This window comes from Chanodichthys erythropterus, chromosome 21, assembly GCF_024489055.1.
Source record: "Chanodichthys erythropterus isolate Z2021 chromosome 21, ASM2448905v1, whole genome shotgun sequence".
Lineage (NCBI taxonomy): Eukaryota > Metazoa > Chordata > Actinopteri > Cypriniformes > Xenocyprididae > Chanodichthys > Chanodichthys erythropterus.
The window spans coordinates 16,261,734-16,289,004 of record NC_090241.1 but is presented as its reverse complement, the minus strand read 5'-3'; the positions used below and the strand labels follow the sequence as shown (position 1 = coordinate 16,289,004).

The window sequence follows — 27,271 nt, the reverse complement described above, 5'->3', positions numbered from 1 at the left end:
TGTCAGGGACAAGTCTGCTTTAGTGCAGGCTTGACAAAAGTGCACATCGAGGGCGCATATCGACCACAATGCTGAAACCTAAAATGACAATGGGACAACCCACACACGCACACGCGGAGGCCATTATAAGTCCACAAGTAGGGTTGGATGTACTGGACCGAATCAGAATGCAGATTTCTGTGTCTCATTTCGGTGCCACTTAAATGCCTGAGCTGTTGAATGAAATATTTGGTGCCTTTTTTTCCATTAATTTAGCCGTTATTTAATGTCATCCACCATTGTTTTGTGGCTCTTTTTTAAGTATTGGTTCAGGCACTGTTTAGGGACCAGTACCATTTTAAAAGTATCGATTTGGCACCGGTATCGTAAAAACCCAGACGAGACCCAACCCTATCCACAAGTTTGTAAGTGCATGAAGTGTGCCATTTGGGACAGGGCCTTAGATGAATGTCCTCAGTAGTAGGGCTGCAATGAATTTTATAATTGATTAGTTGGGCCTGTGCGCTCTACTGATACCCCTTTTCCACCAAGGCAATTTGAGTGCTGGTTGTCTTCCGACACACAAAGCACCAGCTCCGAACCAGGAAAAGTGGTTCGTAAATAGCACCAAAATGTCGCTAGAGACTAAGTAAGAACCGCTTGCGTCAGGGGCTGGGGGCGGGGTTACCGTCACCAACAAGACACCCGTGACCGCCATTTTTGAAATAGCAGCTAATCGAGCTATAGCAGCTTGATTGTAATCTCCGTATATATACAAATTACGGTGAGCCGTGTTTGGATGCCGATGTAGGTTCGCAAAGCCATGAGCATCAACGGTAGTGAAACATCCACGATTGTTGATAGAAGGCTTGTTCGAGATGCATCGGAGCAGCGCGGACCGATTCGGCGGGTGCTGCGGATCCACGGGAGCGTTTGTAGAGCATACAACTTCTTGGCTCCATAGTAATTTTTCTGACAAAGTAAACTTGCTCGGTAGCTCACCTGGTACAGCGTTGCAATTGAGATGCAAAGTGTTGGGATAGGAGTTCCGTTAAACACAAGTCTCGTTAAAAGAGTTAAAATGGCATGGTTTATTCTAGAAATGTGTTTTTATCTCACACTTGCTTTTGGTAACACTGTTAGTTAGGTTTAGGTCTGTTATTTTTAAACGTGAAAGCATTTACCTTTTAGTGCCACTTTTCAGACATGTAATTTCTGAACTGCCACGGTATGCACAACAACCAATGTAATAAAATCCTGCACTGAAGATCAACACTTTAGGGGTTTGTTCAAATATCTAACACTATTAAACTTCCCTTAACAAGCATTTACTGCACAGATCGAGGAGTCCTGGAAATGTGATGACATTTTACAAAATACATTATATATTTGAGGTCTTTCAGAAATATATCTTAAAGGTAGGAAAGAGGAAAAAAAGAGCACCGTAAATATCTCAGGACTAACGTCTGAGCGAGAGACTCCTCATAACCTATGCTGAAGTGCAGAGAGTACTAAGCTCAGTAAACAGGACTGTGCATTGGACGGAATCAAATAGGGGGGAAAAAAATGGGCAAAGAAATCTAAAGTAAAATATGTGTGCAAAGTTGTGGCCATAATAAACTTCATTATGCTAATGGATCACATATACCTGTGCAATATAGTAATATAGATCTGCTCATTATTTTAAAAGAATTCTGTAAGGTTTATGTAAACTTAAAAGACAGATCATTTAACATGTTTTTTTATTATTATTTATTTAATACATCTGTTTGATAAAAGATATATATATATATTATATATATATATATATATTCTGCAATACAAATTAATAATTCATTTTAGACAGTAATGTTGTTTGAAAGTTTATATAACCTAAAGCAGTGGTTCTCAACCAGCGGGCCTTCAGCAAACTTCCAACCAGGCTCAAGATGACTTAATAGATTTAAAATAAAATAGAACAAGCATTAAAATCAACTAAATGTTGAAATGTTGTTATGTCAAGCTCTAAAATTCTTAGAAACACTTAATAAAAAATATTCTTAAAAATAGTGATCCTAAATATTTATCCAGTAAATCATGAACAACTGGAACAGTCATGTAAATTCATTGGTTAAAAAGAGTGGGACCCTGAAGAACATTCAGCTCTTAAATCTTCCATTTCTGAAATTCTTCCTTTTCATTTACAGAAACTTGTGTCAGGCCTTCAAATACTGTTGAGGACGATGGGGGCCCTTCGAGTCAACAAGGTTGAGAATCACTACCCTTCTTCTCAAGTGTCAGACACTCATAGTTTTCAACTTCAGTGAGTGTGTCAAAGTAAAAAACTGACCCATCAGTGATTCAGCATTACATATACTGGACTTGTACAGAAAATGGTTACACAGACTAAGAACAAAAAACTACTTTTAAGAAAAAAATATTATGTCGAAATCACAAGAAAATTAAGTTCATATTGTAAGAAAAAATCCTTAAAAAGGCTTGTGGAATTGCAACGAAATGCCAAATTATCAAAGAAATGGCATGTAAATGGGGTTGTACAGGTTTGCCCGTGCCATTTTAGGATTTTATCTCTCCTATTTTTTTGTATTACAGGTTTTGAAAGTTGTATGTAAACATATTAACACATTTGTGTAAAGATATTTATTACAGATTTCATCAGGCAGTTTTATCTACTTGTTCTTCACACACAGCCGGTACAAAAGGAGTTAACTGTAGCTACGATTCTTCTCATCTTTTTCAATGAATTCACGGCACGCTCCCTAGACCTCTCCAAATCTTGTGGCCTGTGTTTTTAGTTTTCTTTTCTTTTTTCCAGCACTCTATGAAACACAATGGAAAATGCAGGGTCACCCCAGCTGTTCTCCATTAGGTTTCTGGCTGAGGTCGTCTACGCACTCACTTACTGGCATAACGGTTGTGGTGGAGGGGAAAGAGATAGAGAGAGAGTATCAGACCGACACGGAGAGATTGTGAGCCGTGGTGTAGATTGCAGTAACCTGTAATTAAGCCAATGGCGGGTTGCTGTTGCTATGTAAACATCCCTACACCTCTCCCTCGTGCCAACACAAGAGCAGCGAAGGAGTCTGGTTACTAACACTTAAATCACGGAGCAACATCTGGTTTAGGAAGGAGATCTCTCTCGCCCTCGTTCCTTCCAGTTTGGAGTGTGGAGTGTAGTGGTTTGGATCTCACTGCCTCCGCAGCACCACGGCTCAGATTGCAGTGGTTGCGCAATACAGTTTGGAGGCCCTCATATATACACACACATACACAGACGTACGCACATTCAGACGTAGTCAGTCACACAAACCATAAAACAGCACATAGATCATTTGTCCTCAAACATTTGGAGAGGCACTATTATAGTCCGTCTGATTCTGTGCCTGGTTCTTAAGAGAGAGGGAAAGCAGACAAGTCATTTTATAAGAATATGAAAATAAAATGTTGTTTGGGGTCGTTTCTCAGAGCAAGAGACTAAACAAACATGTCTTTTGCATTGCATGGCTCAACAATAAGGATTTTTTTTCTCCATGTTTTTTTACCTGCCTATTCCAAAAAAATATTTTTCTTTTGAGCTTTCTATTCATTGAAGAATCCTGAATCCTTGGTTACCACCAAAATATTGAGCAGCACTGTTTTCAACATTAAAAATAAGAAATGTCACTTGAGTAACAAATCAGCATATTAGAATGATTTCAAAAGGATGATATGTCATGATTTTTTAAGAATAATGAAGAGTAATGGCAAATGAAATTCAACTTTGCCATCATAGGAATAAATTATAATTTAAATGATATTAAAGAAAACAACATTAAATTGAAATAATATTTGATAATAGGTTTTCATTTTGCAATAATTGCTGGAAATTATTCAACTATAAATTATTTTTCTCGTATATTATATACGCAATTTAGAAGGAAACATGTTAAACTAGTTAAACTAGTTAAAGGGGTGGTATAATGCCATTTTTACAAGATGTAAAATAAGTCTCTGATGTCCGCAGAGTGTGTATTTGAAGTTTTAGCTCAAATTACCCCTCAGATAATTTTTTATAGCATGTTAAAGGGGTGATGAACTAAGAAATCAAATTTTCTTTGAGCTTTTGACATATAAGGGGTCATAATACTATAAGAATATCCTGTACGTTTCAGAACTGAAAACTTCCTTGTTAGTCCAATAAAAGCTTTTATTGACACCATACACAGCAAACGACAGGTTTTTAAAAGCGGGGATCTATAACGTCAAAGGGCAACGAGCACCGCCTCCGCAGAAGAGGATCAACGCCTACTTGGGTAGGAGATCATTACTGCCTGTTTAGCCCCGCCCACCGATTTGCACATGACATGCAACAGAATAGGTAGCCTAAGTAACATAGGCCTACATGGTGCTAAACCGGATCAAGCTACCAAGCAATAAACAATATTGTGCATTGCCTGGACTCGACAGTAATGCAACATGTAAGTAACTGTTCATTCTAATGCCTGATCTGAAATGTAATGATTCATGTATATTCATGTATTCTTTGCCTGTGTGTCAGTAAATCGGACCCATGACTAAACATCAGCTTGCATTGTTTCTCTTAGTAGGATGAAAATAATCTGTTATTGAACGGTGATTAAATTATATACAGAAAGCGATCAAAGAAAGCTCCCTTTGCAGTTGTTGGAGCAGTACTCGCTGAAGCTGTCAATCAAACAGCGCAAGTTTATCAGTGACTGACAGCCGCAAAACTCCCATTTTATTCAACAAATCTCTTAATTATATCATGTTTGAACTGTTAGTGAAGTTGAAAGCATTTGTTAGCATAAAGAAATTGAGTTGCAATGACAAGAGTGTTCATCTCTGCAACCTTTCATGCCACGATCTAAATATAATGCCATTGATCTAAATGTAATGCAACACTTTTCACAATTAGTTAACCTTTAGAGCTGTAATAGTAAAAACACGCTAAAAGAGAGAGTAATACTTAGCTATTTTAAATGGAAAGACATTAGCCCGTGATCTTCGGGCCCTTAGACGGCACTGCATCACATACAGGAATGCTACTGTAATGAAAATCACAGCATGGGCTCAGGAATACTTCCAGAAAACATTGTCGGTGAACACAATCCACCGTGCCATTCGCCGTTGCCGGCTAAAACTCTACAGGTCAAAAAAGAAGCCATATCTAAACATGATCCAGAAGCGCAGGCGTTTTCTCTGGGCCAAGGCTCATTTAAAATGGACTGTGGCAAAGTGGAAAACTGTCCTGTGGTCAGACGAATCAAAATTTGAAGTTCTTTTTGGAAAACTGGGACGCCATGTCATCCGGACTAAAGAGGACAAGGACAACCCGAGTTGTTATCAGCACTCAATTCAGAAGCTTGCATCTCTGATGGTATGGGGTTGCATGAGTGCGTGTGGCACGGGCAGCTTACACATCTGGAAAGGCACCATCAATGCTGAAAGGTATATCCAAGTTCTAGAACAACATATGCTCCCATCCAGACGTCGTCTCTTTCAATGAAGACCTTGCATTTTCCAACATGACAATGCCAGACCACATACTGCATCAATTACAACATCATGGCTGCGTAGAAGAAGGATCCGGGTACTGAAATGGCCAGTCTGCAGTCCAGATCTTTCACCCATAGAAAACATTTGGCGCATCATAAAGAGGAACATGCAACAAAGAAGACCTAAGACAGTTTAGCAACTAGAAGCCTGTATTAGACAAGAATGGGACAACATTCCTATTCCTATACTTGAGCAACTTGTCTCCTCAGTCCCCAGATGTTTGCAGACTGTTATAAAAAGAAGAGGGGATGCCACACAGTGGTAAACATTGCCTTGTCCCAACTTTTTTGAGATGTGTTGATGCCATGAAATTTAAAATCAACTTATTTTTCCCTTAAAATGATACATTTTCTCAGTTTAAACATTTGATATGTCATCTATGTTGTATTCTGAATAAAATATTGAAATTTGAAACTTCCACATCATTGCACTCTGTTTTTATTCATAATTTGTACAGTGTCCCAACTTTTTTGGAATCGGGTTTGTATTTAGTATTTCGGGTCATTTGTCTCCATGACGCAGAGCCTTTTTTGTTTTTAAATGAGGATGAAGGACGGATCCCTTTAAAGCATGTCATTGAGCTGAATATAACTACTGGTATATTTCTGTAAACTCACCTTTCAGCACTAATTCTATTCATGTCTTTGTCACATGACAGAATGGAAGGATAGACGAACAATCTGTATGGGGCCTACGGGCATGACAAGACTGTCACTCATCCCTGTGAGCTGTGGGAGGGTAAACTAAAACTATGGAGCGATGAGGGGAAAAGTGAGGCATTTCACCCGGGTACATGAGCCAACGCGTGTTCCTGCAGCCGCCCCACAGGCCACACGCTCGGCCCTCGGCGTAACCAGCATCCTGCAAGAGCTGTTTTTGGCAACTGCTGCAAATTAATTTCTGGCAGGATTGCTGCTCCATTCTCCACTTCACCAGTGAAATTTGAGGGCTTCCAACAGCCCTGCCATCCCATAATAACAGACCTTACTGAGAATCTACAGCTTGGCAAAATGAGAGACCAAAAAAAGGCAACTCAGATGTACAAAAAGTGCTTAGAAAGGAATGTCTGACAAATGAAGGGATGAAAAGAGGCAGTGAGAGAGAGAGAGAAAATGTATTGAAGAACAGACAGCTTATTTAAAAACACTTATTAAAGAGAATGTTCATCCAGAAAATGAAAATCATAGCATCATATATTCAACCTTTCAAATGTGTATACTTTTTCCTCCATGGAACACCAACAGAGATATTTAACAGTTGATCTTTTCCAATAAAATGAAAGTGGATGGGGACCACTGAGAATGGCAAGTGCTTTTTTGACAAAAAGCACTATAAAAGTCATTCATATGACTTATGGGCATCCTCTAAATTCATATGACAGTTTCATATGAACAGACAGAAATTTAAGTTGCTATTCATTTAAATCTTGCCTTGAAAATCTTGTGTGACAGCCATGGTCAAATGGCTGAATGACATGTGGGTAAATTTTGTAATAAAAGTTTAAAATATTAATCAGACTATTTAAATATTATCCAAAAACTTTAGGCCTGTTCAGACCAACACGAATGTTTAGAACAAAAATTTGTGTTCATGAGTGCCACCAAGTTTTAGTTTTATGTAACAGCAGCGGCTCTGGGAATGTGACCTATGAGGTGATTCTCATTGGTTGGCCTGCTTTAGTCGCAGTGTGATAGAACAGAGATTAGAACCTCTCTCCGTAAAAAAATTATGTCGTACTGAAAATGAACTGAAATGTTTATGTCGTTCTGAACAGACCAAGTGGCAACCTCCTGCGATCTCTCTTAAAGCCAACACGGAAGTGATTTAAACTGCAATTCATTGACTGGCTGCTAGAGACAGGCTCCAAAAGGGAGTCAAATCTGTATCTCCCCCATGTTAAAATGCCCAACATTACAGCAAAAAAATATTTACAGCCTTTTATAAAAAGTGGTTTTGGTCTATACAGCTAATTTTGCCCTTCACGACAGCTGTGAGGGTGGTACATTTTTTTTTAACTCATCCGTTTAAATTATATTAAGCCTTAAAGTGCTGCATAATTATGGGTGTGGCCAATTGAGTGAAAGGTGGATTGCCGCTGCTGTCACTATACTAGCCGTTTGTCTGCGGTCTATGAGCTATCACGTCACCTCAGCTAATTTCAGCCGCTGAACTTGGCATCTCTGCTGTGTTTGTGCTTTTTTGGGGATTATTTCATACAATTATCAGATAATATGGCTTGTGTACATGTGCACCAATGCGGAAGATAAAAAGAACACCCATTGTTGGATGGTCTTGGCATTGGCTAAAAGTTGAATCAGATTTACAACAATGACAATGGCTGGAGAATATGCCTCTCAAGACACCACAAATTCCGACAGCACTGCTTGGATATTATAACTAAAACTGCTGCACTATTTTGAAAAATTATATTTTGGATGTGGGCTCCAATGTATACGATCATATACAGTTTTATAAATGGTGCTATTTTATAAACATAAACGGTGCTCAGATTGCATAATTTCTTGAAGAACGATGATGGAGAGCAGATCGTTCAGAAGAAATTTGATGCAAACAATGGACAATATATCAATATTTCATGGATTTCTGTGGACAAAAAGTGCTGTTGGATGGACATTTTACTCAAGTGCGATGGATTGGATTCATCTTGCAATCGCTATTTCATTACTTTTAACATTTTAGATAGTATCTAAGATAGATAGATCTTAGATAGATCTGCCAAGATGGTGACGGCCCACTTTATGCTTCAAAAATGCTCTTCAGAAACAGTGACGTCATGGACACTACGTCCATATTTTTTTACAGTCTATGGAACAGACGCATTAACCGCCATTCATTCAAATTAAAATGTTTGAAATTTAAAAAAAAATGTAGATAAAAAGTTAAACAGTTTGCACAGGATGAATAAGATTAGATGAAGGAAAAATAACACATTTAACCCTTTTTTAACATACTTTTTTTTTTTTTTTTTTTTTTACAACAGTCCTTCGCTAATTCATTATGGCCTAGTATTAAGCAATTACACATGAGTCTCTTACCTTGCTTCATACATATTTAGACCAAAAAAATACACCTCAACTGTGAAACACTATTCCTGCTTTTAACTGGCTGTATCAGTCACGTCACATTAGTACGAACCATCCTGGGACACACTGGGACAGATCTTCTTCCTAATATATCAAATTGATTACACATTTCTCCACTATGACAGGAGATACAGTGTTGAGGAAGAGAAGTTCTGATGACAAGGTCTCAGAAGACATGGAGATGTTCATATATCACACCTCTATCAACTCTATAATCAGATGACTACAGCTAAACACAGGTTATGACTGGCAGTGATTTGAAGTCCATGTGGAAAGGGCTCAGTGCTGCAGACACTCTGATGCTGCAGATTAGATAATGACCTAGTTTTTTTAGAAAACAAGAGACTTCAGGGAGTTTCTGCCGCTATGCTCTAAAACAAAAAGAAAAAAATGGAGTACAAGGAAAATACTGAGCATGCCCAAATATGATGCTCAAAAAGTTTGTTTAGACTCCAATTTTATCAGAATCAACAACACCCAAAACAGGGGTTTGGAACAGTTTCATCAACAATAATAAATTAGACCTAATTAAAAGAAGGCAGAGCTTATTAATAAATGTGCTCCAGGTAAATGTGCCAAAATGTCTGAGAAAGACTCTAAGGAAGCAAATATATAGTGCAAAGCAACAATGCTCGCTCAACAGCATTAAAGGAAGGGGTAGGTAGAATTGTATTCTGGCCAAATTTCACTAAACTCAAGGGACATTCTGACACAGTGGCCATTGTCCTCCTGCTTTACCATCACTAACAGGAACCGTTCCGCTTTGAGCAGCTCGAGACTCAGGTCAAACATCTCGCTTTACCAGCCGTGTTGATGGAGGTGTTTACCCTCTGTTAGCGTTACGCTGAACTACAACCTTACCTCTGAAAATTGCATACTTTTACAGCCCCTGTTAAACATTTCACTATATGGCTGGTTAACATCAGCTTCCTGACAGCTGCATACTCCATATAATTAGTAGATTAGTGAATTTAATACATCAACTTAGTGTAATTAATTAATTTAAAGTGTAAAAACCATAGATTTAATCATGCCCCCGCCCCAGTCTTTCAGCCAAATATTTACACTACTTACTTTCTTTCTTTCTTTTCTGGAGAAGAAAAGCATTTGGTTTGAGTGACAGAGAAATCATAAAACCGCTGAGAATGGCCAGTGGGATCTGTTACCAACAAAGAGACATTCGACAGAACAAGTGGAAGTAAAATCATAGAACGGTGTGAAATACATGCACTCTTAAGTCATAACACTCCGTTCCGACAACCCAGACTTGATGACTGTCATAATTTTGCCTGTTCCTTCAGTTTGTTTGGTTGCTGCCATATTGTTTTCTTTCCCTTTTTCTCTTGGCATCTGTCAGGCTGTTGTGCCAGAGGGGAACAAATCATCACTCTTCTGAAGAGACTGAGCCAACAAGCCCTGATCAATCAAACAGATAGAGCTGCATGAGTCGGGTTAGAGGACGCATAGCTGACGTGCGGCACTGGTGTTTCGGGCTGAGAGATTGAGGCTGTCAGCACTTTCTTAATGCAAATCCCCCCAGCCTTTGCTCTCTGACAGCCAGATCTAGAAGACTCATGCTGGGAGGAACCGGGGAAATTCCGAACACAGGGGGCGAATCGTGATTGCCTGACAAAACAGGCAACACTGCCTCACTCTGTCAAGACAATGAGCGCCGAGGCACAGCTTATCGAGAACACGCCCTGCGAAGAGTCCCTGCAAAGAACATGCCCCGTTTTCTGTGAAAGACTAGATCCAGGCATGCTTACGGCCAAATATAGTGTTCATTGTCATTTCATCATGAATTTGTTGGTTAATGAAGGGTGTCTTTAATTTCGTAATCGATGAAGCACACAAGACGAAAACATATACATGAATTTACTTTTCACAAGTCGGGGGTCAGTACGGTTGAAATTAAATTGATCAAAAGTGACAGTAAAGACATTTATAATGTTACAAAATAGTTTACATACATTCTGTTCTTTTAAACTTTTTATTCTTCAAAGACTCCATGAGTTTTTACAACATTGATAATAAGAAAAATTTACTGAGAACCAAATCAGCATATTAGAATGATTTATGAAAGATCATGTGACAGTGACACTGAAGACTGGAGTAATGATGCTGAAAATTCAGCTGTTCCATCACAGGAAGAAATTTTAAAATATATACTGTATAGAAAATTACGGAGCCCCGGACATGACATGCAAGAAAAAAAATTAAATCGTGCACACGATATGCTAATTCGCTCCCTCAATTTACTAAAACTTGCAAGCGATTTATTATTTCGCAGTCTTGGTAAGCATAAAGGCAGGAACACACCAAGCCGACGCCGACGAACTAGTGGCGACCAAAGCAGACTGTGGGGTTGGCTCATGACGGCAGCATCTGGGTCCAAAGTTGGCCTGACACACCAAACCAACGCTCAACAGCCGACAGCCAAGTAGCACATCTGTTCTGCGCCTGCGTAAGATGAAATGCCTTTCTGTACCAGCAGGTGGCAGTAGCTGAACAGTCGATCAGAATGATCAGATGGCCCAACGGACCGACAAGTTCCGACGCCGATTCAACATGTCGAATCAGCCGAAAAAAAGCCAAAAAGCCAACTTCAGCCGATGGTGCGGAACAGAAGACGCAGTGGGCCGACGAACAAAAACTACCCGACGGCCGACCGTTGGCTTGGTGTGTTCCTGCCTTAAGAGATTTCTTTCAAAAACATTAAAAAAATAATACCGACCCCAAACTACTGAACAGTAGTGTATATACACACAACATAAACGTAAAATTAAAAAAAAAAAATTTACAAACTAAATTTTTCTAATTCCCAGAAAATTCAAAACTAAAGCAAAAAGAATTTACAACATTATATTATAATCTATACTCATTATAATGTTATTTAAGGAGCTCAGGTTTCCACAAGTAACTCAAAATAGTTTTCAAAAGTTGTTTTTGTTAAATGTTTATAATATAAGTCACTTTTACTTTAGTCAAAGTAAAAGTGACTTAAATTAATTAATATGACAAGAAATTGTAATGGATATTTTCATCACTAAAATTTATTAATTTAGACATTAGTGACTAAAATCACTGTAAAATGTTGGCATATTTATATTTAGCTACGTAAAAAATATATTGATTTTAATGGAACAAACATTTACAGGTAACTAATCACCACCTTAAAGAGACAGTTCACCTAAAAATAAAATTTCTTTCATCATTTACTCACCCTCAAGTTGTTCCAAACCTGTATGAAATTCTTTTTTCTGCTGAACACAAAATAAGATATTTTGAAGAACAACTTGAGTGTGAGTAAATGATAGAATTTTTGGGTGAACTATCCCTTTAAGCACTGATACTTGTCCCTGTCACAGTCATGCCACAATGCACGTTAAGCATGTTCAGCTGTCTAATATATCAGCTTTTATCCATCTAACTTTGGCAGACTAACTATTTGCCCCCCAAAAAAGGCAGATGGGGTCCATTTGTCACTGCTTGGTGACCAGAAATGTACACTTCACCTATAAACACACACTTTAAAAAATAAAAAAAAAATGCCTAGGGTGCTTGAGCACTGGTATTCACTTCATCATGAGCCATGGCACTTTTGAAAGGTTTTCAAAACACCCCTCATAAATTCTCAGCCTTCCCTTCATCTTCATAAGGAAAATGTAACAGATGATATAGACGGCTCATGCAACGTCATGCCACATTCACTCACTCTTGACCTGTTATTCCAAAATCCCAGGAGAGAGATGATGGGTTACAAGGATAACAGCGCTTACCTGCAGAGGCCAAGCAGCTGAGGGTCAAAAACAGGATGGTGGAAGGGTGTATGTGTGCCGTTAGCCACATGGCTGGAAGAGAATGCTTTCCTGAAGCCAGACGTGGCAGAAACAGAAGCAGCGGGGTGTCTTCTTCAATGATCCCCACACACTCTGTAGAATAAGAGAGAGAAAGATGTCAGTCAGTGACCAAGCAGCAGGGTATTAGGGTCTTAATGTCACATCCTGTGGGCTTAGATGGGAAGAGACAGCAGGGCTCTGGTTGATATGGTGGCGCTTTTTAATCACAACCCACTAATTAAGCCTCATGTGAATGGTCGGAATGAGGAGAAAATGTGATGGGTCATTATCTAACATCTTCAGCTGCAGTATGAAAAAAGGCCAGTTTCAACTTACAGAGTGATTTAAATGAATAATAACACAATAAAAGAAATGCTGAAGTGAAGATAGCGGTCAGATTAGACACCTGGAGTTTGCCGCTAAGAGCATTAACAGATGACAGCTAATTAACACGACCACAACTGAACTCGAGAGATGAAGCGGCCAACCGGAGTTCACCGGAGGGTGGGCTAATGCCAACACATGCCACACCAATAGAGCTTAAATACAACATGCATTATCCACATGAAGTTTCACTTACTTCACTACCTGACAAAGCGTTGCAGTAATAAACCTACCATCTACATGGTGAAAGATATTTAGTCATCAAATAAAAACCTTTCAAACAAATCTACACTGGCATTTAAACATTTATGTCTGCTCAGAGAGCCTTAAATTTCACATCAGACTCGATTCAGTTAGTATAATTCCATTCTGACAAAATGAAATGAGTTTTCCATAGCCACCGTCCCAAATCTGAGATAGAGGTTTGGGGTTTTTTAAAGTAAATAATGGTGATTTTAGGTTAATATCAAGCCCTTCTGAAGTGAAACATCAGCAAAAACTTGTCTTAAAAGCAATTTCCAATTGTTTTTAGACAGTTTATTATTATGGCAACGTTTTACTTATGTTAAAGGGTTAGTTTACCCAAAAATGAAAATTCTGTCATTAATTACTCACCCTCATGACATTAATCTGTCATTACGGGTGGTAAGACCTTCGTTCATCTTCGGAACACAAATTAAGATAATTTTGATAAAATCTGATGGCTCGGTGAGGCCTGCATTGCCAGCAAGACAACACTTTCAATGCCCAGAAAGCTACTAAAGAAGTATTTAAAACAGTTCATGTGACTACAGTGGTTCAACCTCGTGATGACTTTGGCAGTTTGATAGATGCTCCGAACTAGTGTTGTCAGGGTACCAAAATTCCAGTAGTCCGTACCAATACCATGAAAATGTTTCGGTTCTCGGTACCAATTTCGATACCACAGCAAAATCTGTTGGAACTATTTTACTATTTTAAAAACACTGTGTATGTTTGTGTGTGTACATATATAAGCTACCTCAATTAAATACATTTGAAATATAAAAAAATAAATAAATTAATAAATGCTCAAACATCCATTTTGTACTGTTGAAAAAAAAAAACGGCTATATTCTATAGTCTTTGATATAGCCGCTTTGCGCTTTGAAAGATATATGGGACACGAGCAGGAAAGAGACAATTACTTTTTAATAATATCTTCATGTTATCTCCTGATGTTACAAGCAAGTGACACTTGTTGTAAAAGGTCTGAAGAGTGAGTTTTATCCTCCGCAGGGGAAAGACATTCAGGCTATGTTTGATTTTGCACTGTCAGACTAAAAGCGAAAGTAAAAATCACCAGCGTGTGTGAAACGCACTGTACAAATAAACTTGACGCGTCTATAAAGTCTAATAACAAGCACAAACTGTTAAATAGAAATTGGCGTGCAAGCAAAAAGGTTTCTGTCCTATGGTGTTTTTTTCTACTTAACCACAGTAAAGAATGCGAATAGCCTATAATAGGCCTCAATGCGAACGAAAGGAAGAAACGTTTATAATCCCCTGCATGAGTGAAGATTTGGGAAAATAAACAGAGATTCCATGTTCAGTGGAATAACTAATGGAATATTTTTAAATTCTCTGATAATCAGGTGACCAGATCGCGATTCACAAAGCTTAAATTTATGGACTCATGTATCTCTCATTTGGCATGAACCAAAATATTTCCATGGCTGTGATGTCACATTTAATTGCTAACCTATTATTTCTTTTGTAAACAAAGCTTTGTGCTTCACTCGTGTCATAGTCAAGTAAATACTGCCACAGTCCTATCAGTGGGTACCAAATATACCCAGATTCTCGGTACTACCGGTACTACAGAAATGCTGGTATCGTCACATTTTCAAAATTTCAGTTCCGACTTGGTACCGAAAGTAGGGCTACACGATTAATCGCATGACATTGTCATGCGTGTCTCGTCAGTGAAGCCGATTCTGTGAATAGCGGTAAATGTCCATCACCTGCTTTCAAATGGAGCGGCACTTAATATACAGAGCCGTAGTTCGCGGACAAGCTACGCAATATCGCGTTCATAATCGCAGATGAATCGGCTTCGATTATGAACGCGATATTGCGTAGCTTGACAATCTCATGCGATTAATCGTGCAGCCCTATACCGAAGTACCGGTACTTTTAACAACACTACTCCGAACCACTGATTCAAAACAAAAGATTCGCAAAGCTTCGAAGCATCATGAAGCAGTGTTTTGAAATCGCCCATCACTAGATGTTGTTGAATAAAGTCGTTATTTAGTTTTTTTTGGCGCACAAAAAGTATTCTCGTCGCTTCATAACATTAAGATTGAACCACTGTAATCACATTAACTGCTTTAAATACATCTTTAGTAGCTTTAGTAACTAAACCAAACCCTAACTTCAACCTTGTAGTAAGTACATGTAATTAATTAATATTACTCAGTATTTATTTATGTAATTACCCTGTAACAACATCACCTTAAAGTGTTACTATTATTAAAAATTCATAGAAAGGTTCATATTTCTAAGAATTTATACTTCGGTGCACCGCAAGACTCGCACAACTCGGCAGTTTCGACATGGCTGCATCTCTCCTGTTTTTTTCATCAGCTTGTAAAGATCTATAATGAAAGTAGCAGATTTTAAGAGGCATACATCACCATGCCACACAGTGTGTGTAGATACGGATACACATACACAGGCCAATAACACTTTATTAACCTGACCAAACAACATCACAGGTTTGTCACACTAGTTTACTGAAGCATTTCACTAATGGGTTTAGCAGTTACATTCAGAGCAACCATCCAACCGTGCAGCAACGGGTGAGGCAGAGTTCTTGAACCCACCACATGCTACTCCAGTGCATTATGGGGAATCAATGTGTCAAATTTACACAAAGATGCACAGTGGCACAGGTGGATTAAAACCTCAAATGTCAATCAGAACATCAATGGTTAGAACAACCACACGCTACACCGGGGGGGTTGTCCCCAAGAGAAGAGTAATGAAAGCCACAGCTTCATCTCTGAAACTGTCACTAGCTCACTCTCTCTGCTTGCTTGCTTCCTTCCTTCTACTATCTTTCTGCCTTTTTCTCATTCTCTCTCAGTAAGGTGTGGAGAGCACACTCTCTCTCTCTTTCTCTCTCTCTCTCTCTCTCTCAGCAAACAGCTGCAGGAACAAAGAGCCATTCACACACGGGCAGCTGCTGAGGCTGGGAAGTCATTTTGGAGGATCTCAACAAATATTGCACTTCCAGTAGAGGGGCCCCAAGCCAGTGCCCTCTGCTTTTGATTTGGTGTCCCCCTCTCTTGCCACTCTCACACTGAGGGCAGGGGCATTTTGGATTCCTGAGATCAAAGGGGACATTATCAAGGGCAACACAAAGTAAAAAAAAAACAAAAAAAAACACTTAAAACAACAACAACAACAAAAATTCTGCTGGCCTGGTTGGGGCAAAATAAAACAAAACAAAAAAATAAATAAAAAGAGTGCTTTAAAAAATTCTGCTGGCCTAGTTGGGGCAAAAAAAAAAAAAAAAAAAAAAAAAAAAATAAATATATATATATATATATATATATATATATATATATATATATATATATATATATATATATATATATATATATATATATATATATATATATATATATATATATATATTTGAGCTGGCCTAGTTAGGGCAAAAATAAATAAATGAATACATAAATAATAAATAAACAAACAAAAAAACAACAACAACAACAAAAATTTTCTCCAGGACCAGGCAAAACAAAATACAAAAACTTGTAAAATTAACTTTTTTTTAGCATGTTAACCAAAAGCGGATCAGTGAAGGAACAACCATGGGAACGTAGGTCGACTTGGTATAACTTTATCGGTTGTGATTAGATATAAAATAAAAGTGTGTTTGTTTCAGTTTAGAGACCGATCACCTCATATGACTCCCGCTGAAAGATCGTGTCTCTCCCTCTATTTCTCGGTAGAAAGATATAGTACAATAACATTCAGAAACATTCTGGAAAAGTCATTAGCAAATTCAAGGCAGCAGACCCCAGACTGAACATAATAAGTAGCTACTCCACACTATTACTGTGTAGGTGGAGTGTCGAACACCATATGGTTTAATACACAGCCTCGGTCTGAACTCATAGAATCACTTCACTCTGGAGGAAGAAGCGTGCCTTAAAACTATAAAACCATCCATATTCAGTTCAAAATGAGAAACTGACTTAACAAAAGATACAGATCATTCACAATCAGATCAGATTTAGTTTGGTCACATTCTGTTTCTTGTGTAAAAGTATATTCTGTATAAAATTGAGGGTTTGCAGAATATGCATCCCACTGTGAAATGCACAACTTGGAAAACTGTTCCCGTGCCAATCTATCCAATGTCAAAAGTTGTGTTTTAAAGAGCACATGAAATGATTTGATGAACGCATTTTTCTTTTCTTTGTTAATGTATTTCCTACTGAGACAATAAGTTGGGATGACACATTTCAAATAGCTTCTTTCTTCTTCTTCTTTTAAGTTTCCAATAGACTTAGAGATAGTTCACCCACAAATTAAATTTTCACATGTTTATCCTCATTTAATTTCAAACTCCTATGACTTTTTTACCACAGCTTTCAACATGATAGGTGGGAAATGTTCATACTATACTCTTAAAAATATAGGTACCACAATGAACAGTTCTTAAGCAGACCATTTTTTTTTCTTAGTGTGAAGAACTTTTTAATCATCTAGGAAAAAGAAAAGTTTTCCACTTTAAAAAATCTTTTATTGTAATGGACAGGTTCCATGGATGTTAACGTTTCTTCATTGAACCACAGATGCCAATAAAGAACCTTTATTTCTTAAAGGGTTAGTTCACTCAAAAATGAAAATTCTGTCATTAATTGCTCACCCTCATGTCATTCCACACCCGTAAGCCCTTCGTTCATCTTCAGAACACAAATTAAGATATTTTTGATAAAATCCGATGGCTCAGTGAGGCCTGCATTGCCAGCAAGATAATTAACACTTTCAGATGCCCAGAAAGCTACCAAAGACGTATTTAAAACAGTTTATGTTACAATAGTAGTTCAACCTTAATGTTGTGAAGCAATGAGAATACTTCGTGTGCCAAAAAAACAAAATAACGACTAGTGATTTCGACTAATATCTAGTGATGGGCGATTTCAAAACACTGCTTCATGGAGCTTCGAAGCTTTACAAATCTTTTGTTTCGAATCAGTGGTTTGGAGACCGTATCAAACTGCCAAAGTCACGTGATTTCAGTAAACAAGGCTTCGTTACATCATAATTGTTTCAAAATTTCAATGGTTCACCACTGGGGGGCGTGACTTTGGCAGTTTGATGCTCCGAACCACTGATTTGAAACAAAAGATTCGTAAAGCTTTGAAGCTCATGAAGCAGTGTTTTGAAATCACCCAATCGTTCAATAAAGTCGTTATTTTTTTTTTTGGCACACAAAAAGTATTCTCGTCACTTTATAACATTAAGGTTCGACCACCATAGTCACATGAACTGTTTATAGTAAATACGTCTTAGTAGCTTTCTGGGTATTAAACGTGTTAATTGTCAACAATCCAGGCCTCACTGAACCATCGGATTTTATGAAAAATATCTTAATTTGTGTTCCGAAGATGAACGAAGGGCTTACGGGTGTAGAGCGACATGAGGGTGAGTAACTAATGACAGAATTTAATTTTTGGGTGAACTAAGAGTGTAAAGACAGATTTGCATACACCCCTCCAAACAAGGTGAGATTAATATTTATGATAAATTTTCTTCAAGGGAAAGACTGTATGTTTTATATTTGTAATTGCCAGTGTTTAGAAGCACACTAGTATACAGACAACGTCAAAGCTAATAGACATGAACTAAAAGTCATAAAACTGATTTTTATTTCATGAGGTCTTTACAGTATGTTTGACCATGTCCTTCTGAAAACCATCTCAGCATGAAAAGGATCGACCAGAATACATCATGACCTCTAGAGAATAACACACCACAACTATTTCCAGCCATGTATAAATAAAACATAACTCACTCCAGCCTAGATTGTTCAAGCCAAGAAACATGGCATGAGTTTCTATGAAAATGTGGGTACCTATACAGCACATCATCTAGGGCCACTTTGGTAGTGGAGGCCTCCCGAAAGCCATAATAATGTCCAACACGGGCCTATGGCTGCTAATGAATCTTATTTGGATTGAGTCATTCAGCCTAAACAGTGTGGTTTCCCGTTTGCGTAAGTGAACGGTGACGGGAGCCTCTTTGACATGTTTATAATGGAAGATGTGCTCGTTGGCCCAAATGGATCCTCTCCGTGTTGGCTGCGAGCGTAGCCACGTGTCAAACTGTGACACACTGGGGACATGAAGTGGCCAGCTGCACTCAAACAAAACCACAACCTCCAACAGTGATACAGATTGATCAATCTACTCGACTCACTGGGCCAACTGCACATCTTTAGCACTGGACACATTCATTCACACAGCATGCACACAAACAAAACTAAATCACACCTCAGGGCCACCGCTAAGACCACAGAGCATGCACACACACTCATATGGAACATCTGCACATCTGTGTATGTGACCTGTAAAACCTAACAGTTGTTCTAACTAACCTTTTTTAGTAAACTTTACTTAATGTACAAGAATATGTTGAACTTACTAAAAACAATTTAGTAATCTTTAATGTTTGCATCTAACAGTTGTTCTAACTAACCTTTTTTAGTAAACTTTACTTAATGTCCAGGAATATGTTGAACTTACTAAAAACAATTTAGCAATCTTCAATGTTTGCATATAAAAGTTGTTCTAACTAACCTTTTTTAGTAAACTTTACTTAATGTCCAAGAATTTGTTGAACTTACTTAAAACAATTTAGTAATCTGTACTGTTTGCATGTTATGCTTTGTTACTCAGAAAACCCAAGTAAAAATTACTTAACTGGTTTGAGTACCATTTCGTCAAGCAAAAAATAAAATAAAATAAAAATAAAGGAAAAAAGGGTGGGGCAAAAGGTTTTTAAGGCGGGGCAATTCTTAATAGACTTTTCACTCATTTTCTCCACGTCTGCAGTTATCTTTCTTTGGTTGCATTCACTCATTTTCTTAAAGTGATCTTGGATGTTAAATTATCAATACAACTAAAACGTTTGGGATAACGTCACGTAAGTTGACCATAAATTCATGTTGATTTCCTAAAATTTCTTCTCACCATTTTAGTGATTAGTGTTTCCTTTGGTTGTGCACTTGGAACTTCACTTATATTATTATAACTCTATTCCAGTTGATTCCAATTGATTTCCAAATGTGAAACTACAGTTATTTGTGGTTTCAAAGAAAGAGACATATTAGATTGCTTTTATAAAAGTGACATAATTTGGTACTAAACCAATAACTATTTTAGACTTTGTGTAGAATTTTGGTTTATTAGATCATATGATATATATAATAAACACCATACTATTGTGAAACATCCAAATTTTAAGGGGGTTGATTCCTCTCTAGATGATCCAGTGACTAGTGATCCAGTGATCTAGCAATCAACCTTGCTCAAGTCACACACAGACATCAACATTCAGCATGCAAAACACAACAATGGTAACAGTTAAGTTTTTTTTTTTTATTAATAAGACCATTACAATTTCATTTGCCTTCATTATTGGGGTAATACTGACACAAGCAAATAAAATTGTAAAATAAAGACACAAACAGTAAAATAAAGCAATTACTTTATTTTGCCGCAATGCACTCTGGGAGTACACTTCCTCAGATCACAGATAAAATAGAATTAAATAGAATTAAACTGACAAAACTTAAATGGTTTACGTAAAATCAACTTAATACAATTAAGTAAAGCTTACTTAGGTGAATTAAGGCAACGATTTTGCACAATTGAATTAAGTAAACTGAACAAATTTGTTTTACAGTGTATCTGTGAGTCACATCAGAGCATGCAAAGTAACACATATATGCTTGCATCAACATGCAATTTTTACTCATACGCCTCTAGTTATGAATCATCAGTGACACCAGCACTGCTCACAGAGCGTCGATATGACAAAGACAGAAAAGAAGATGAAAAAGTTACTTAAAATTCATCAAAATACATCATCTCATGTTAATCTGCTCAGCTATGTGCAGTGAATTTAGTTCCCTCCAAAAAGCACTGAACTTCCTCTGTCTCCCTCTATCTTTGAGACTAGAAATTAATAAGTTGTGAGTGAGTGATCGCTAACCCTAAGGAACCTGAATCAACATGTCACGGGGGTCTTGAATCAGATAACAGTCACAGGTCTGTTGTCCTCACAAAACCACCTTCATTCTACACCTCATCTCCACTACATTAATCAATGTATTAACTGTCTCTTTAGGCAAAAGTACTTTCAATTAGCCTTTCCCATGGAATTCACTGCCCAGCAACCCTCGTTTTCTCACGTAAAAGACACTTTCAGGGATCATCCAATGTCTGACAGGCATGAAAAGCCTGACCGGGACCCAGAACAAATCCCTCTGAGGAGATCAGCCACGCACCAATAGTGAAAGAGACTTGCAGCGAATGGTCTCAACTAAAGATATTACTTTAAATCTGTAACTAAACATGAATAGGTTATGGATTAGGTTATGAAATATTATATTAAGACACTTGCCAAACTGATAAAGTGAAAACTGTCTCTTTGGTAACCAAACATAGAAGCATAACAACAAGGATGTCCATTGCTTCAATGAATTATCTAATCAGTCAGATAGATAGATAGATATACATACATACATACATAGATAGCCCAAGATGACACAAGACATCATATTTATGAATATTTCCTGTTGTTTAAGTCTTACTCATAGTATCAAGTTCTGTGACAGATATCCCAGGAAGGTATACCTTAAATTTTTGTCGTGTTTTACATAATACTATTCCCAAAGGTTTGAGAATTTCACAATACCTGCAACTAAATGGAAGAGGCTTTTGTCTTTACATGCACTGAAAGAGATTTGTGTCATGTCTGTACTTCCAGTGTTATGTTAACTATGTACATTCATTTGATTAAATGAAATTCCTGTGCAGGGCAGTCCACTCATCCTGAAAAAGAGTCAGGCTTGATGGGAGAAAAAGTTTTTCTGTGTTGGACAGCACATAGTAGTTCAGCTGTCATATGCCACCACAAGCACCTCAAGTTTCACAGCTCATCCTGACCACATCACAACATCTGCAGAGACCGTGCAGACTTACAAAACTCTTTAGTTCAGTTTAAAAAAAACATTTTACAATTATTGTAATGCGCTGTAAATCGTTGCATGCACTTGAAGAACTTCACTTTGCATAGTAGACAACAACTTCATAGATTATAATGGAAGAGCTTTGGTTTTGTCACGTCGCGAGACTCAACACGCTGTGAAACGTGCATGAGCGTCTATGGAATGAGCATGCGACTGTAAACATACTATAAAACAACATTTTTTACAAGAAACCTAAACCTGTCTAACAACAATCCTAATACAATGTATACGTCAAACCTAAAGCAACGATAGAAACAAAGTGACATACCAGCGAATCTTCAGTAATGCTGAGGAAAACTTTCGTAGTGAGTTCACGGTAACGTTTCCTTCGGCTGAAAGGAGCCTCGCGAAATCTTCTGTCAGTATAGTAATTAATCGTGCGACAAACGCCACGATTTTCGGGATGACAAAGTCTATGACAGATCTCAAAAAGTTTTAAATACGTCTCCCGCTTTCTGCGTGTCTGTGTATGTGTTTCAGTGGGAGGGGCCAGTAGGAGGAGGCTGCGATTCACATCTATCAAGACAAATGAGAGGATGAAGTGGGCTTGAAAACCCATCAACTTCCGCAGCCATGACACATGAGTTTACTTTTAAAATAATAATAATATATTATAATAATACATATTATTATTGTTGTTGTTGTTATTATTTTTAGGGTTGTTTGAAATTATAGAGTAGTTTGTTAGTTAAAATCATCATCATCATCATATTATTGCTATATGAAATTATACTTGGCAGAATTTTAAAAGATCAGTGGAATTTGTATATTTTTCTGTTATTAACTGGTCACATTTCTCTTGTTTTATACAGGTTTTATGACATTTTTAAATACTATATTTCCTCCATTAGCACTTTAATTACTTATTTTTTACACATAGCATATTCCAAGAAGTCTCTCAATTAAAATTAGGTCATAAAAATTATAATTATGCTAGAATAATGACGTTTAAATTAGTTTAAAATGGAGTGTAATATCTCACAACTTGCTGGCTCCCACCAGCATCTGCACTAACAAGCTTTTACGCTTAAGGCTATAAAGCTGAAAATGTCTCTTTCTATTATGTGGAGGTGTCAGACTGTAAGATTGAATAATGATTCAACATAGTTACACTTCCACGTATTAAAACCAAAAGAAGTACTCACGTTCTTTCAAGCTTTAAAAAAAAAATAAATAAAAATAAAAAAATTTAATTAATCATATAGCTACATTTTCAGGAATCCCCAGGAGCCATTTAGAAATGGATTTTGCACTCCACACAAATTAATTTCATTTTTTAGATAATTAGATTTAACAATTTATTAACAACAATACAATTAAATAGTAGCCTATACTGCATATTTAAAAAAATAAATAAACAAATTTAATTAAAAACAAAAAGTCAAGTGCCCATATTGTTAATGTTAAAATATTTCCTTGTCTTAATAACATGAACAAGCAATATTTTAACAGTAAATGTACATTCAAAAAGTTTATTTATTCATATTTGAATGCATTTTGTTCTGATAAGCAATTTTTCACAATTTAATGAATACTAATATAATTTTATTTTATTATTTTTACTTTATTCATTTGAAAGCCCTGTCATATGCTCCATGTGTGAGATGTTTCATCTTACCCCATTTACCTTATTTAGATAGGTCTCCTTCCCATGAAGAGTTTGACAATAGGCACCAAATTGTTCCTGCAGGTGGGTGCCATCAGTGAAGCAATGAAGCCAATCATAAACATATACTCTGCCCTCCAAAAGTTTGGAAACGCCCTAGAAAAGTGGGGTTTTAGACAATATTGGCATGAATCCTTTTTAATTTGTGATAATTTTGCACTGATAAGGGACAACACAAACTACGAAAACATATTTTATTACATAAACAGTTTATACATAGAAAAAACTAAAATTTTCGATTCATCAAAATACCCACCATTAGCAGCTGTCTGACCTAAACTGGGTTCTAATTCTTTCATTGTATTCTAAACTTAATTGGCAATCAATTGTTCAAGCTATTAAGGTGTGCTGACCCAGAAATATTTTACAAACCTGGGCCAAGTTTAAACTAGTAACCAGGCATCACAGCTGTCAAAGTGGCATGTCTGACTTTGACATGTATATATTGTTATTATTATGTAATCAGTTACTTTAATGTATTTGCACCAAAAAATGATAAGGATTTATGCTGATATTATCCAAAACCACACTTTGCCAGGGGTGTTTCCAAAGTTTTGGAGGGCAGGGTAAGTTGATTTCCTGAACGCAATGGCCAATCACAGGTGTTTAAGTTAGCACTGAACAAAAACTGCAGCGTTTTAAGTAATGAGTGGATTCTGACGGTGCGTCTCAATCAGCTCCCTGTTCAGTAGTCAGGGCACTGATCAGAGTGTCTGCCATTTTAAGGACTGTCTCAATTGCAAAATCCTACCTGTGCACTAAAATGTTCACGCTCTAAAAAGTCCCACAATGCAACGTAAAAACCAGGGAGCATCAATGCTCACTATAGGTGCGTTCACGCCATGTAATTGCCGTAATTACGAGATTTCAACTTTTAAAAAAAAACGTTCACCTCATCCTCGTAAAGCTCATAACGACAGCTTGTAAGATGGGAATTTTTGGAGAGCTCCTACCTGTACCACACGACTGCTGCAGATTCATTTAGGCGTTTATAGTTCTGCTGTTGTTCATAAATACCAGTAGTGATGTTGTACAATGAGGTAGACCAGAAATAGAGTCATCAGTGTCCCAATGTGTAGTGAGCCAGTGTCCTTACCAGTGCCATGATATACTGATTCATGACCTAGGAAGCTATGGAGCTGATTGAGACGCACCCTTGCAAATCATTATAACAAACAATGTATGTAAATAAGAGATTCATTTTGCAGTCAGCTTCATTTATTATAAAATAACTTTGTGAGATCACAATGAATTAAGAGGGGTGCACAGCTTTTTTAGTGATTATAAATGGCTTTCTGCATGCATGCCAAATCCCAAATGCTTGCTTTTCTGTTAAAACAGCTAGGTTTGTGAATGTAGCCCCTTTAATAACAAATCTCCTTACCCTGGTGTTGATTCACCCTCCACCTGTGATTACCAACCAAACTAAACCACACATTCCTTCCATGAGTGTTGCCGCAAGTAGCTCTCCTACTGATATTCCTGATGATTTTGGAGTTAATAACGTAAATTGCAATTTATCATAGTGCAAAACAAACAAAAAAATCACAGAAAGTACAAGCTTTCGTGTCAGGTTGTTATGTTGTAATGCTAAACATAACAATAGAATTGTGTGTATTTACGACCCGCCGGGACCTGATGTGAGATCCACCAATTGGAGAGGTTCCCGAATCTCAATCGTTTTTGTTTTGTTTTGTTTTTTTGATTGGATAAAATGAATGGAAAACATTCTGTGGTTTCTGTGGGTGTTCAAGTCCCCTGTGAGTTTGACCTCAGCCATAAACTAAGATAAAGTGAAGTCAATGTCATCTACACAAAGCCTTATCCAACAGATCTCAATATGTGGTTCCACAACCCTCGAAATGCTCTAAACATCTTTCCAGGGGGAAAAAATATGTAAAAATAAATTTGAAACAAATCTGCCTTATTTTCATGCACTCTCAGAAAAAAAAAATGGTACAAAAGCTGTCACTGAGACGGGACCCTTTCAATAGGTTCTAACCATTTACTACATTTCACTAATCGCTACTAATATGTACCTTTGAGGTATTAATGCTGCCTTCAGATGCTATCGGAATTGATAATTCCCACTTCTGATGTCGTGATTACAAGCTTATCGCATACAACTCTTGAAATGGGAGGGCGTTAATGTGCAATTTTTACCTAGAAAACTCATATTTACGATAATTTCGAGAGCATGTGAAGGCAGCATTATACCTTTAAGGTATTAATATACACCCTTAAAGGTAAATAAGGTACAAAGACTTTACCCCAGTGACAGCTTTTGTACCTTTTTGTCCCTGAAAGTGTATAAATTAGCATTTTGCTGAAATTTTGCAGCATTTTGCAGCAATTCAAGACATTATGAAAAATACTGTTTTCATGATATAAATTAATTAAGAGGAAATTGGAGTGAAATTCACACTAATATCCTTCACCAGACCAGTTTTTCTCTGATATAGTACTAAATCAGATCTTCTGCTGTATGAGTCTTATCTTATCTTACATGATTTAGTGATAGCAATATTACTCTGTCATTGCCAACTGATTGGATTCAAGGCAAAGAACATGCTGTCCTGACTTAGACTGTCCTTTTCCTTAGGGACTAACATCTCTTTCTGGACCAAAAGCCATTTTGAAACCATTTACTAAAGAGTAGTTGATTAACAAATTAAGCCATTGAAAATTAACAAATAACTGCCATAAAAGAAGAATTGTATTTTGCTCATGATGTTTTCCATTTACTGGTCAGCTGCATACATCATTATTATAGTTTTAAACATAAACAAAAGGATAAATTCAAGATCCTTTGTATGGTTGTTCTTGAGTTAAACTCCTGCACAGATGTATGTTTGTGTGTTTGTGCAGGATATATTTGTTTACTTTTTCATTTCTCTCTCTCTCTCTCTCTCTCTCTCTTTTTATATTCTGTCTCTGCCTCCTCCTCTTGCTTGTTTTCCTGAACAAACAGACTTATGTTGTCTGACTGAAATGTTCCGCTCCGTTCTAAAAGAAATGGAAATGCATTACCACTGCTTACAGTGTAAATGTCAGAGTCGTGATTTGCCACTAATGAGACAGCACCCTTGCAAGATGGAAAACTTTGTTTTGGAGCTTCTTGCTGTCTTGAAAACATTGATATGCTGCTTTTGAGTGTCAATGAAGATGTACTCAGAGGCTTCATGTCATTTTTCACTTCTCATGCATATGTATGCCTTAGAACCAGGCCTACTCAAAGCATCCGCACAGATGGGGAGAGAGATGCGTCAAAATCTAGTCCTGAACATGAATCCCTGCCCTAAATCTTTGATTTCTTTTGTTTTGCTTGCATTTGTGATCTTTGTCGAAATCTTTGTATTAAATTGTTCTTAAAAAAATGAAAGAAAATAAGAATGGACAACCATCTGTAGAATTTTTTTATTTTTTTTTTATGCAATACAACTAT

At 37.2% G+C, this 27,271-nt stretch overlaps 1 protein-coding gene across 3 annotated transcripts in view; it reads right to left on the bottom strand.

Moving 5' to 3' along the window:
• The window catches only part of tgfbr3 (transforming growth factor, beta receptor III), a 142,834-nt gene extending 120,200 nt beyond the window's left edge, over positions 1 to 22,634 (bottom strand). For all 3 annotated transcript variants that reach the window (XM_067373059.1, XM_067373057.1, XM_067373058.1), the window contains exons 1-2: positions 22,429 to 22,634; positions 12,419 to 12,571 (exon numbers count right to left, since the gene is read on the bottom strand). In XM_067373059.1, coding sequence (XP_067229160.1) covers positions 12,419 to 12,488 — 70 coding nt within the window. In that variant the 5' untranslated portion in view covers positions 12,489 to 12,571; positions 22,429 to 22,634. The remainder of the gene's footprint in view (positions 1 to 12,418; positions 12,572 to 22,428) is intronic.
• Between the last annotated feature and the right edge of the window lie 4,637 nt (positions 22,635 to 27,271).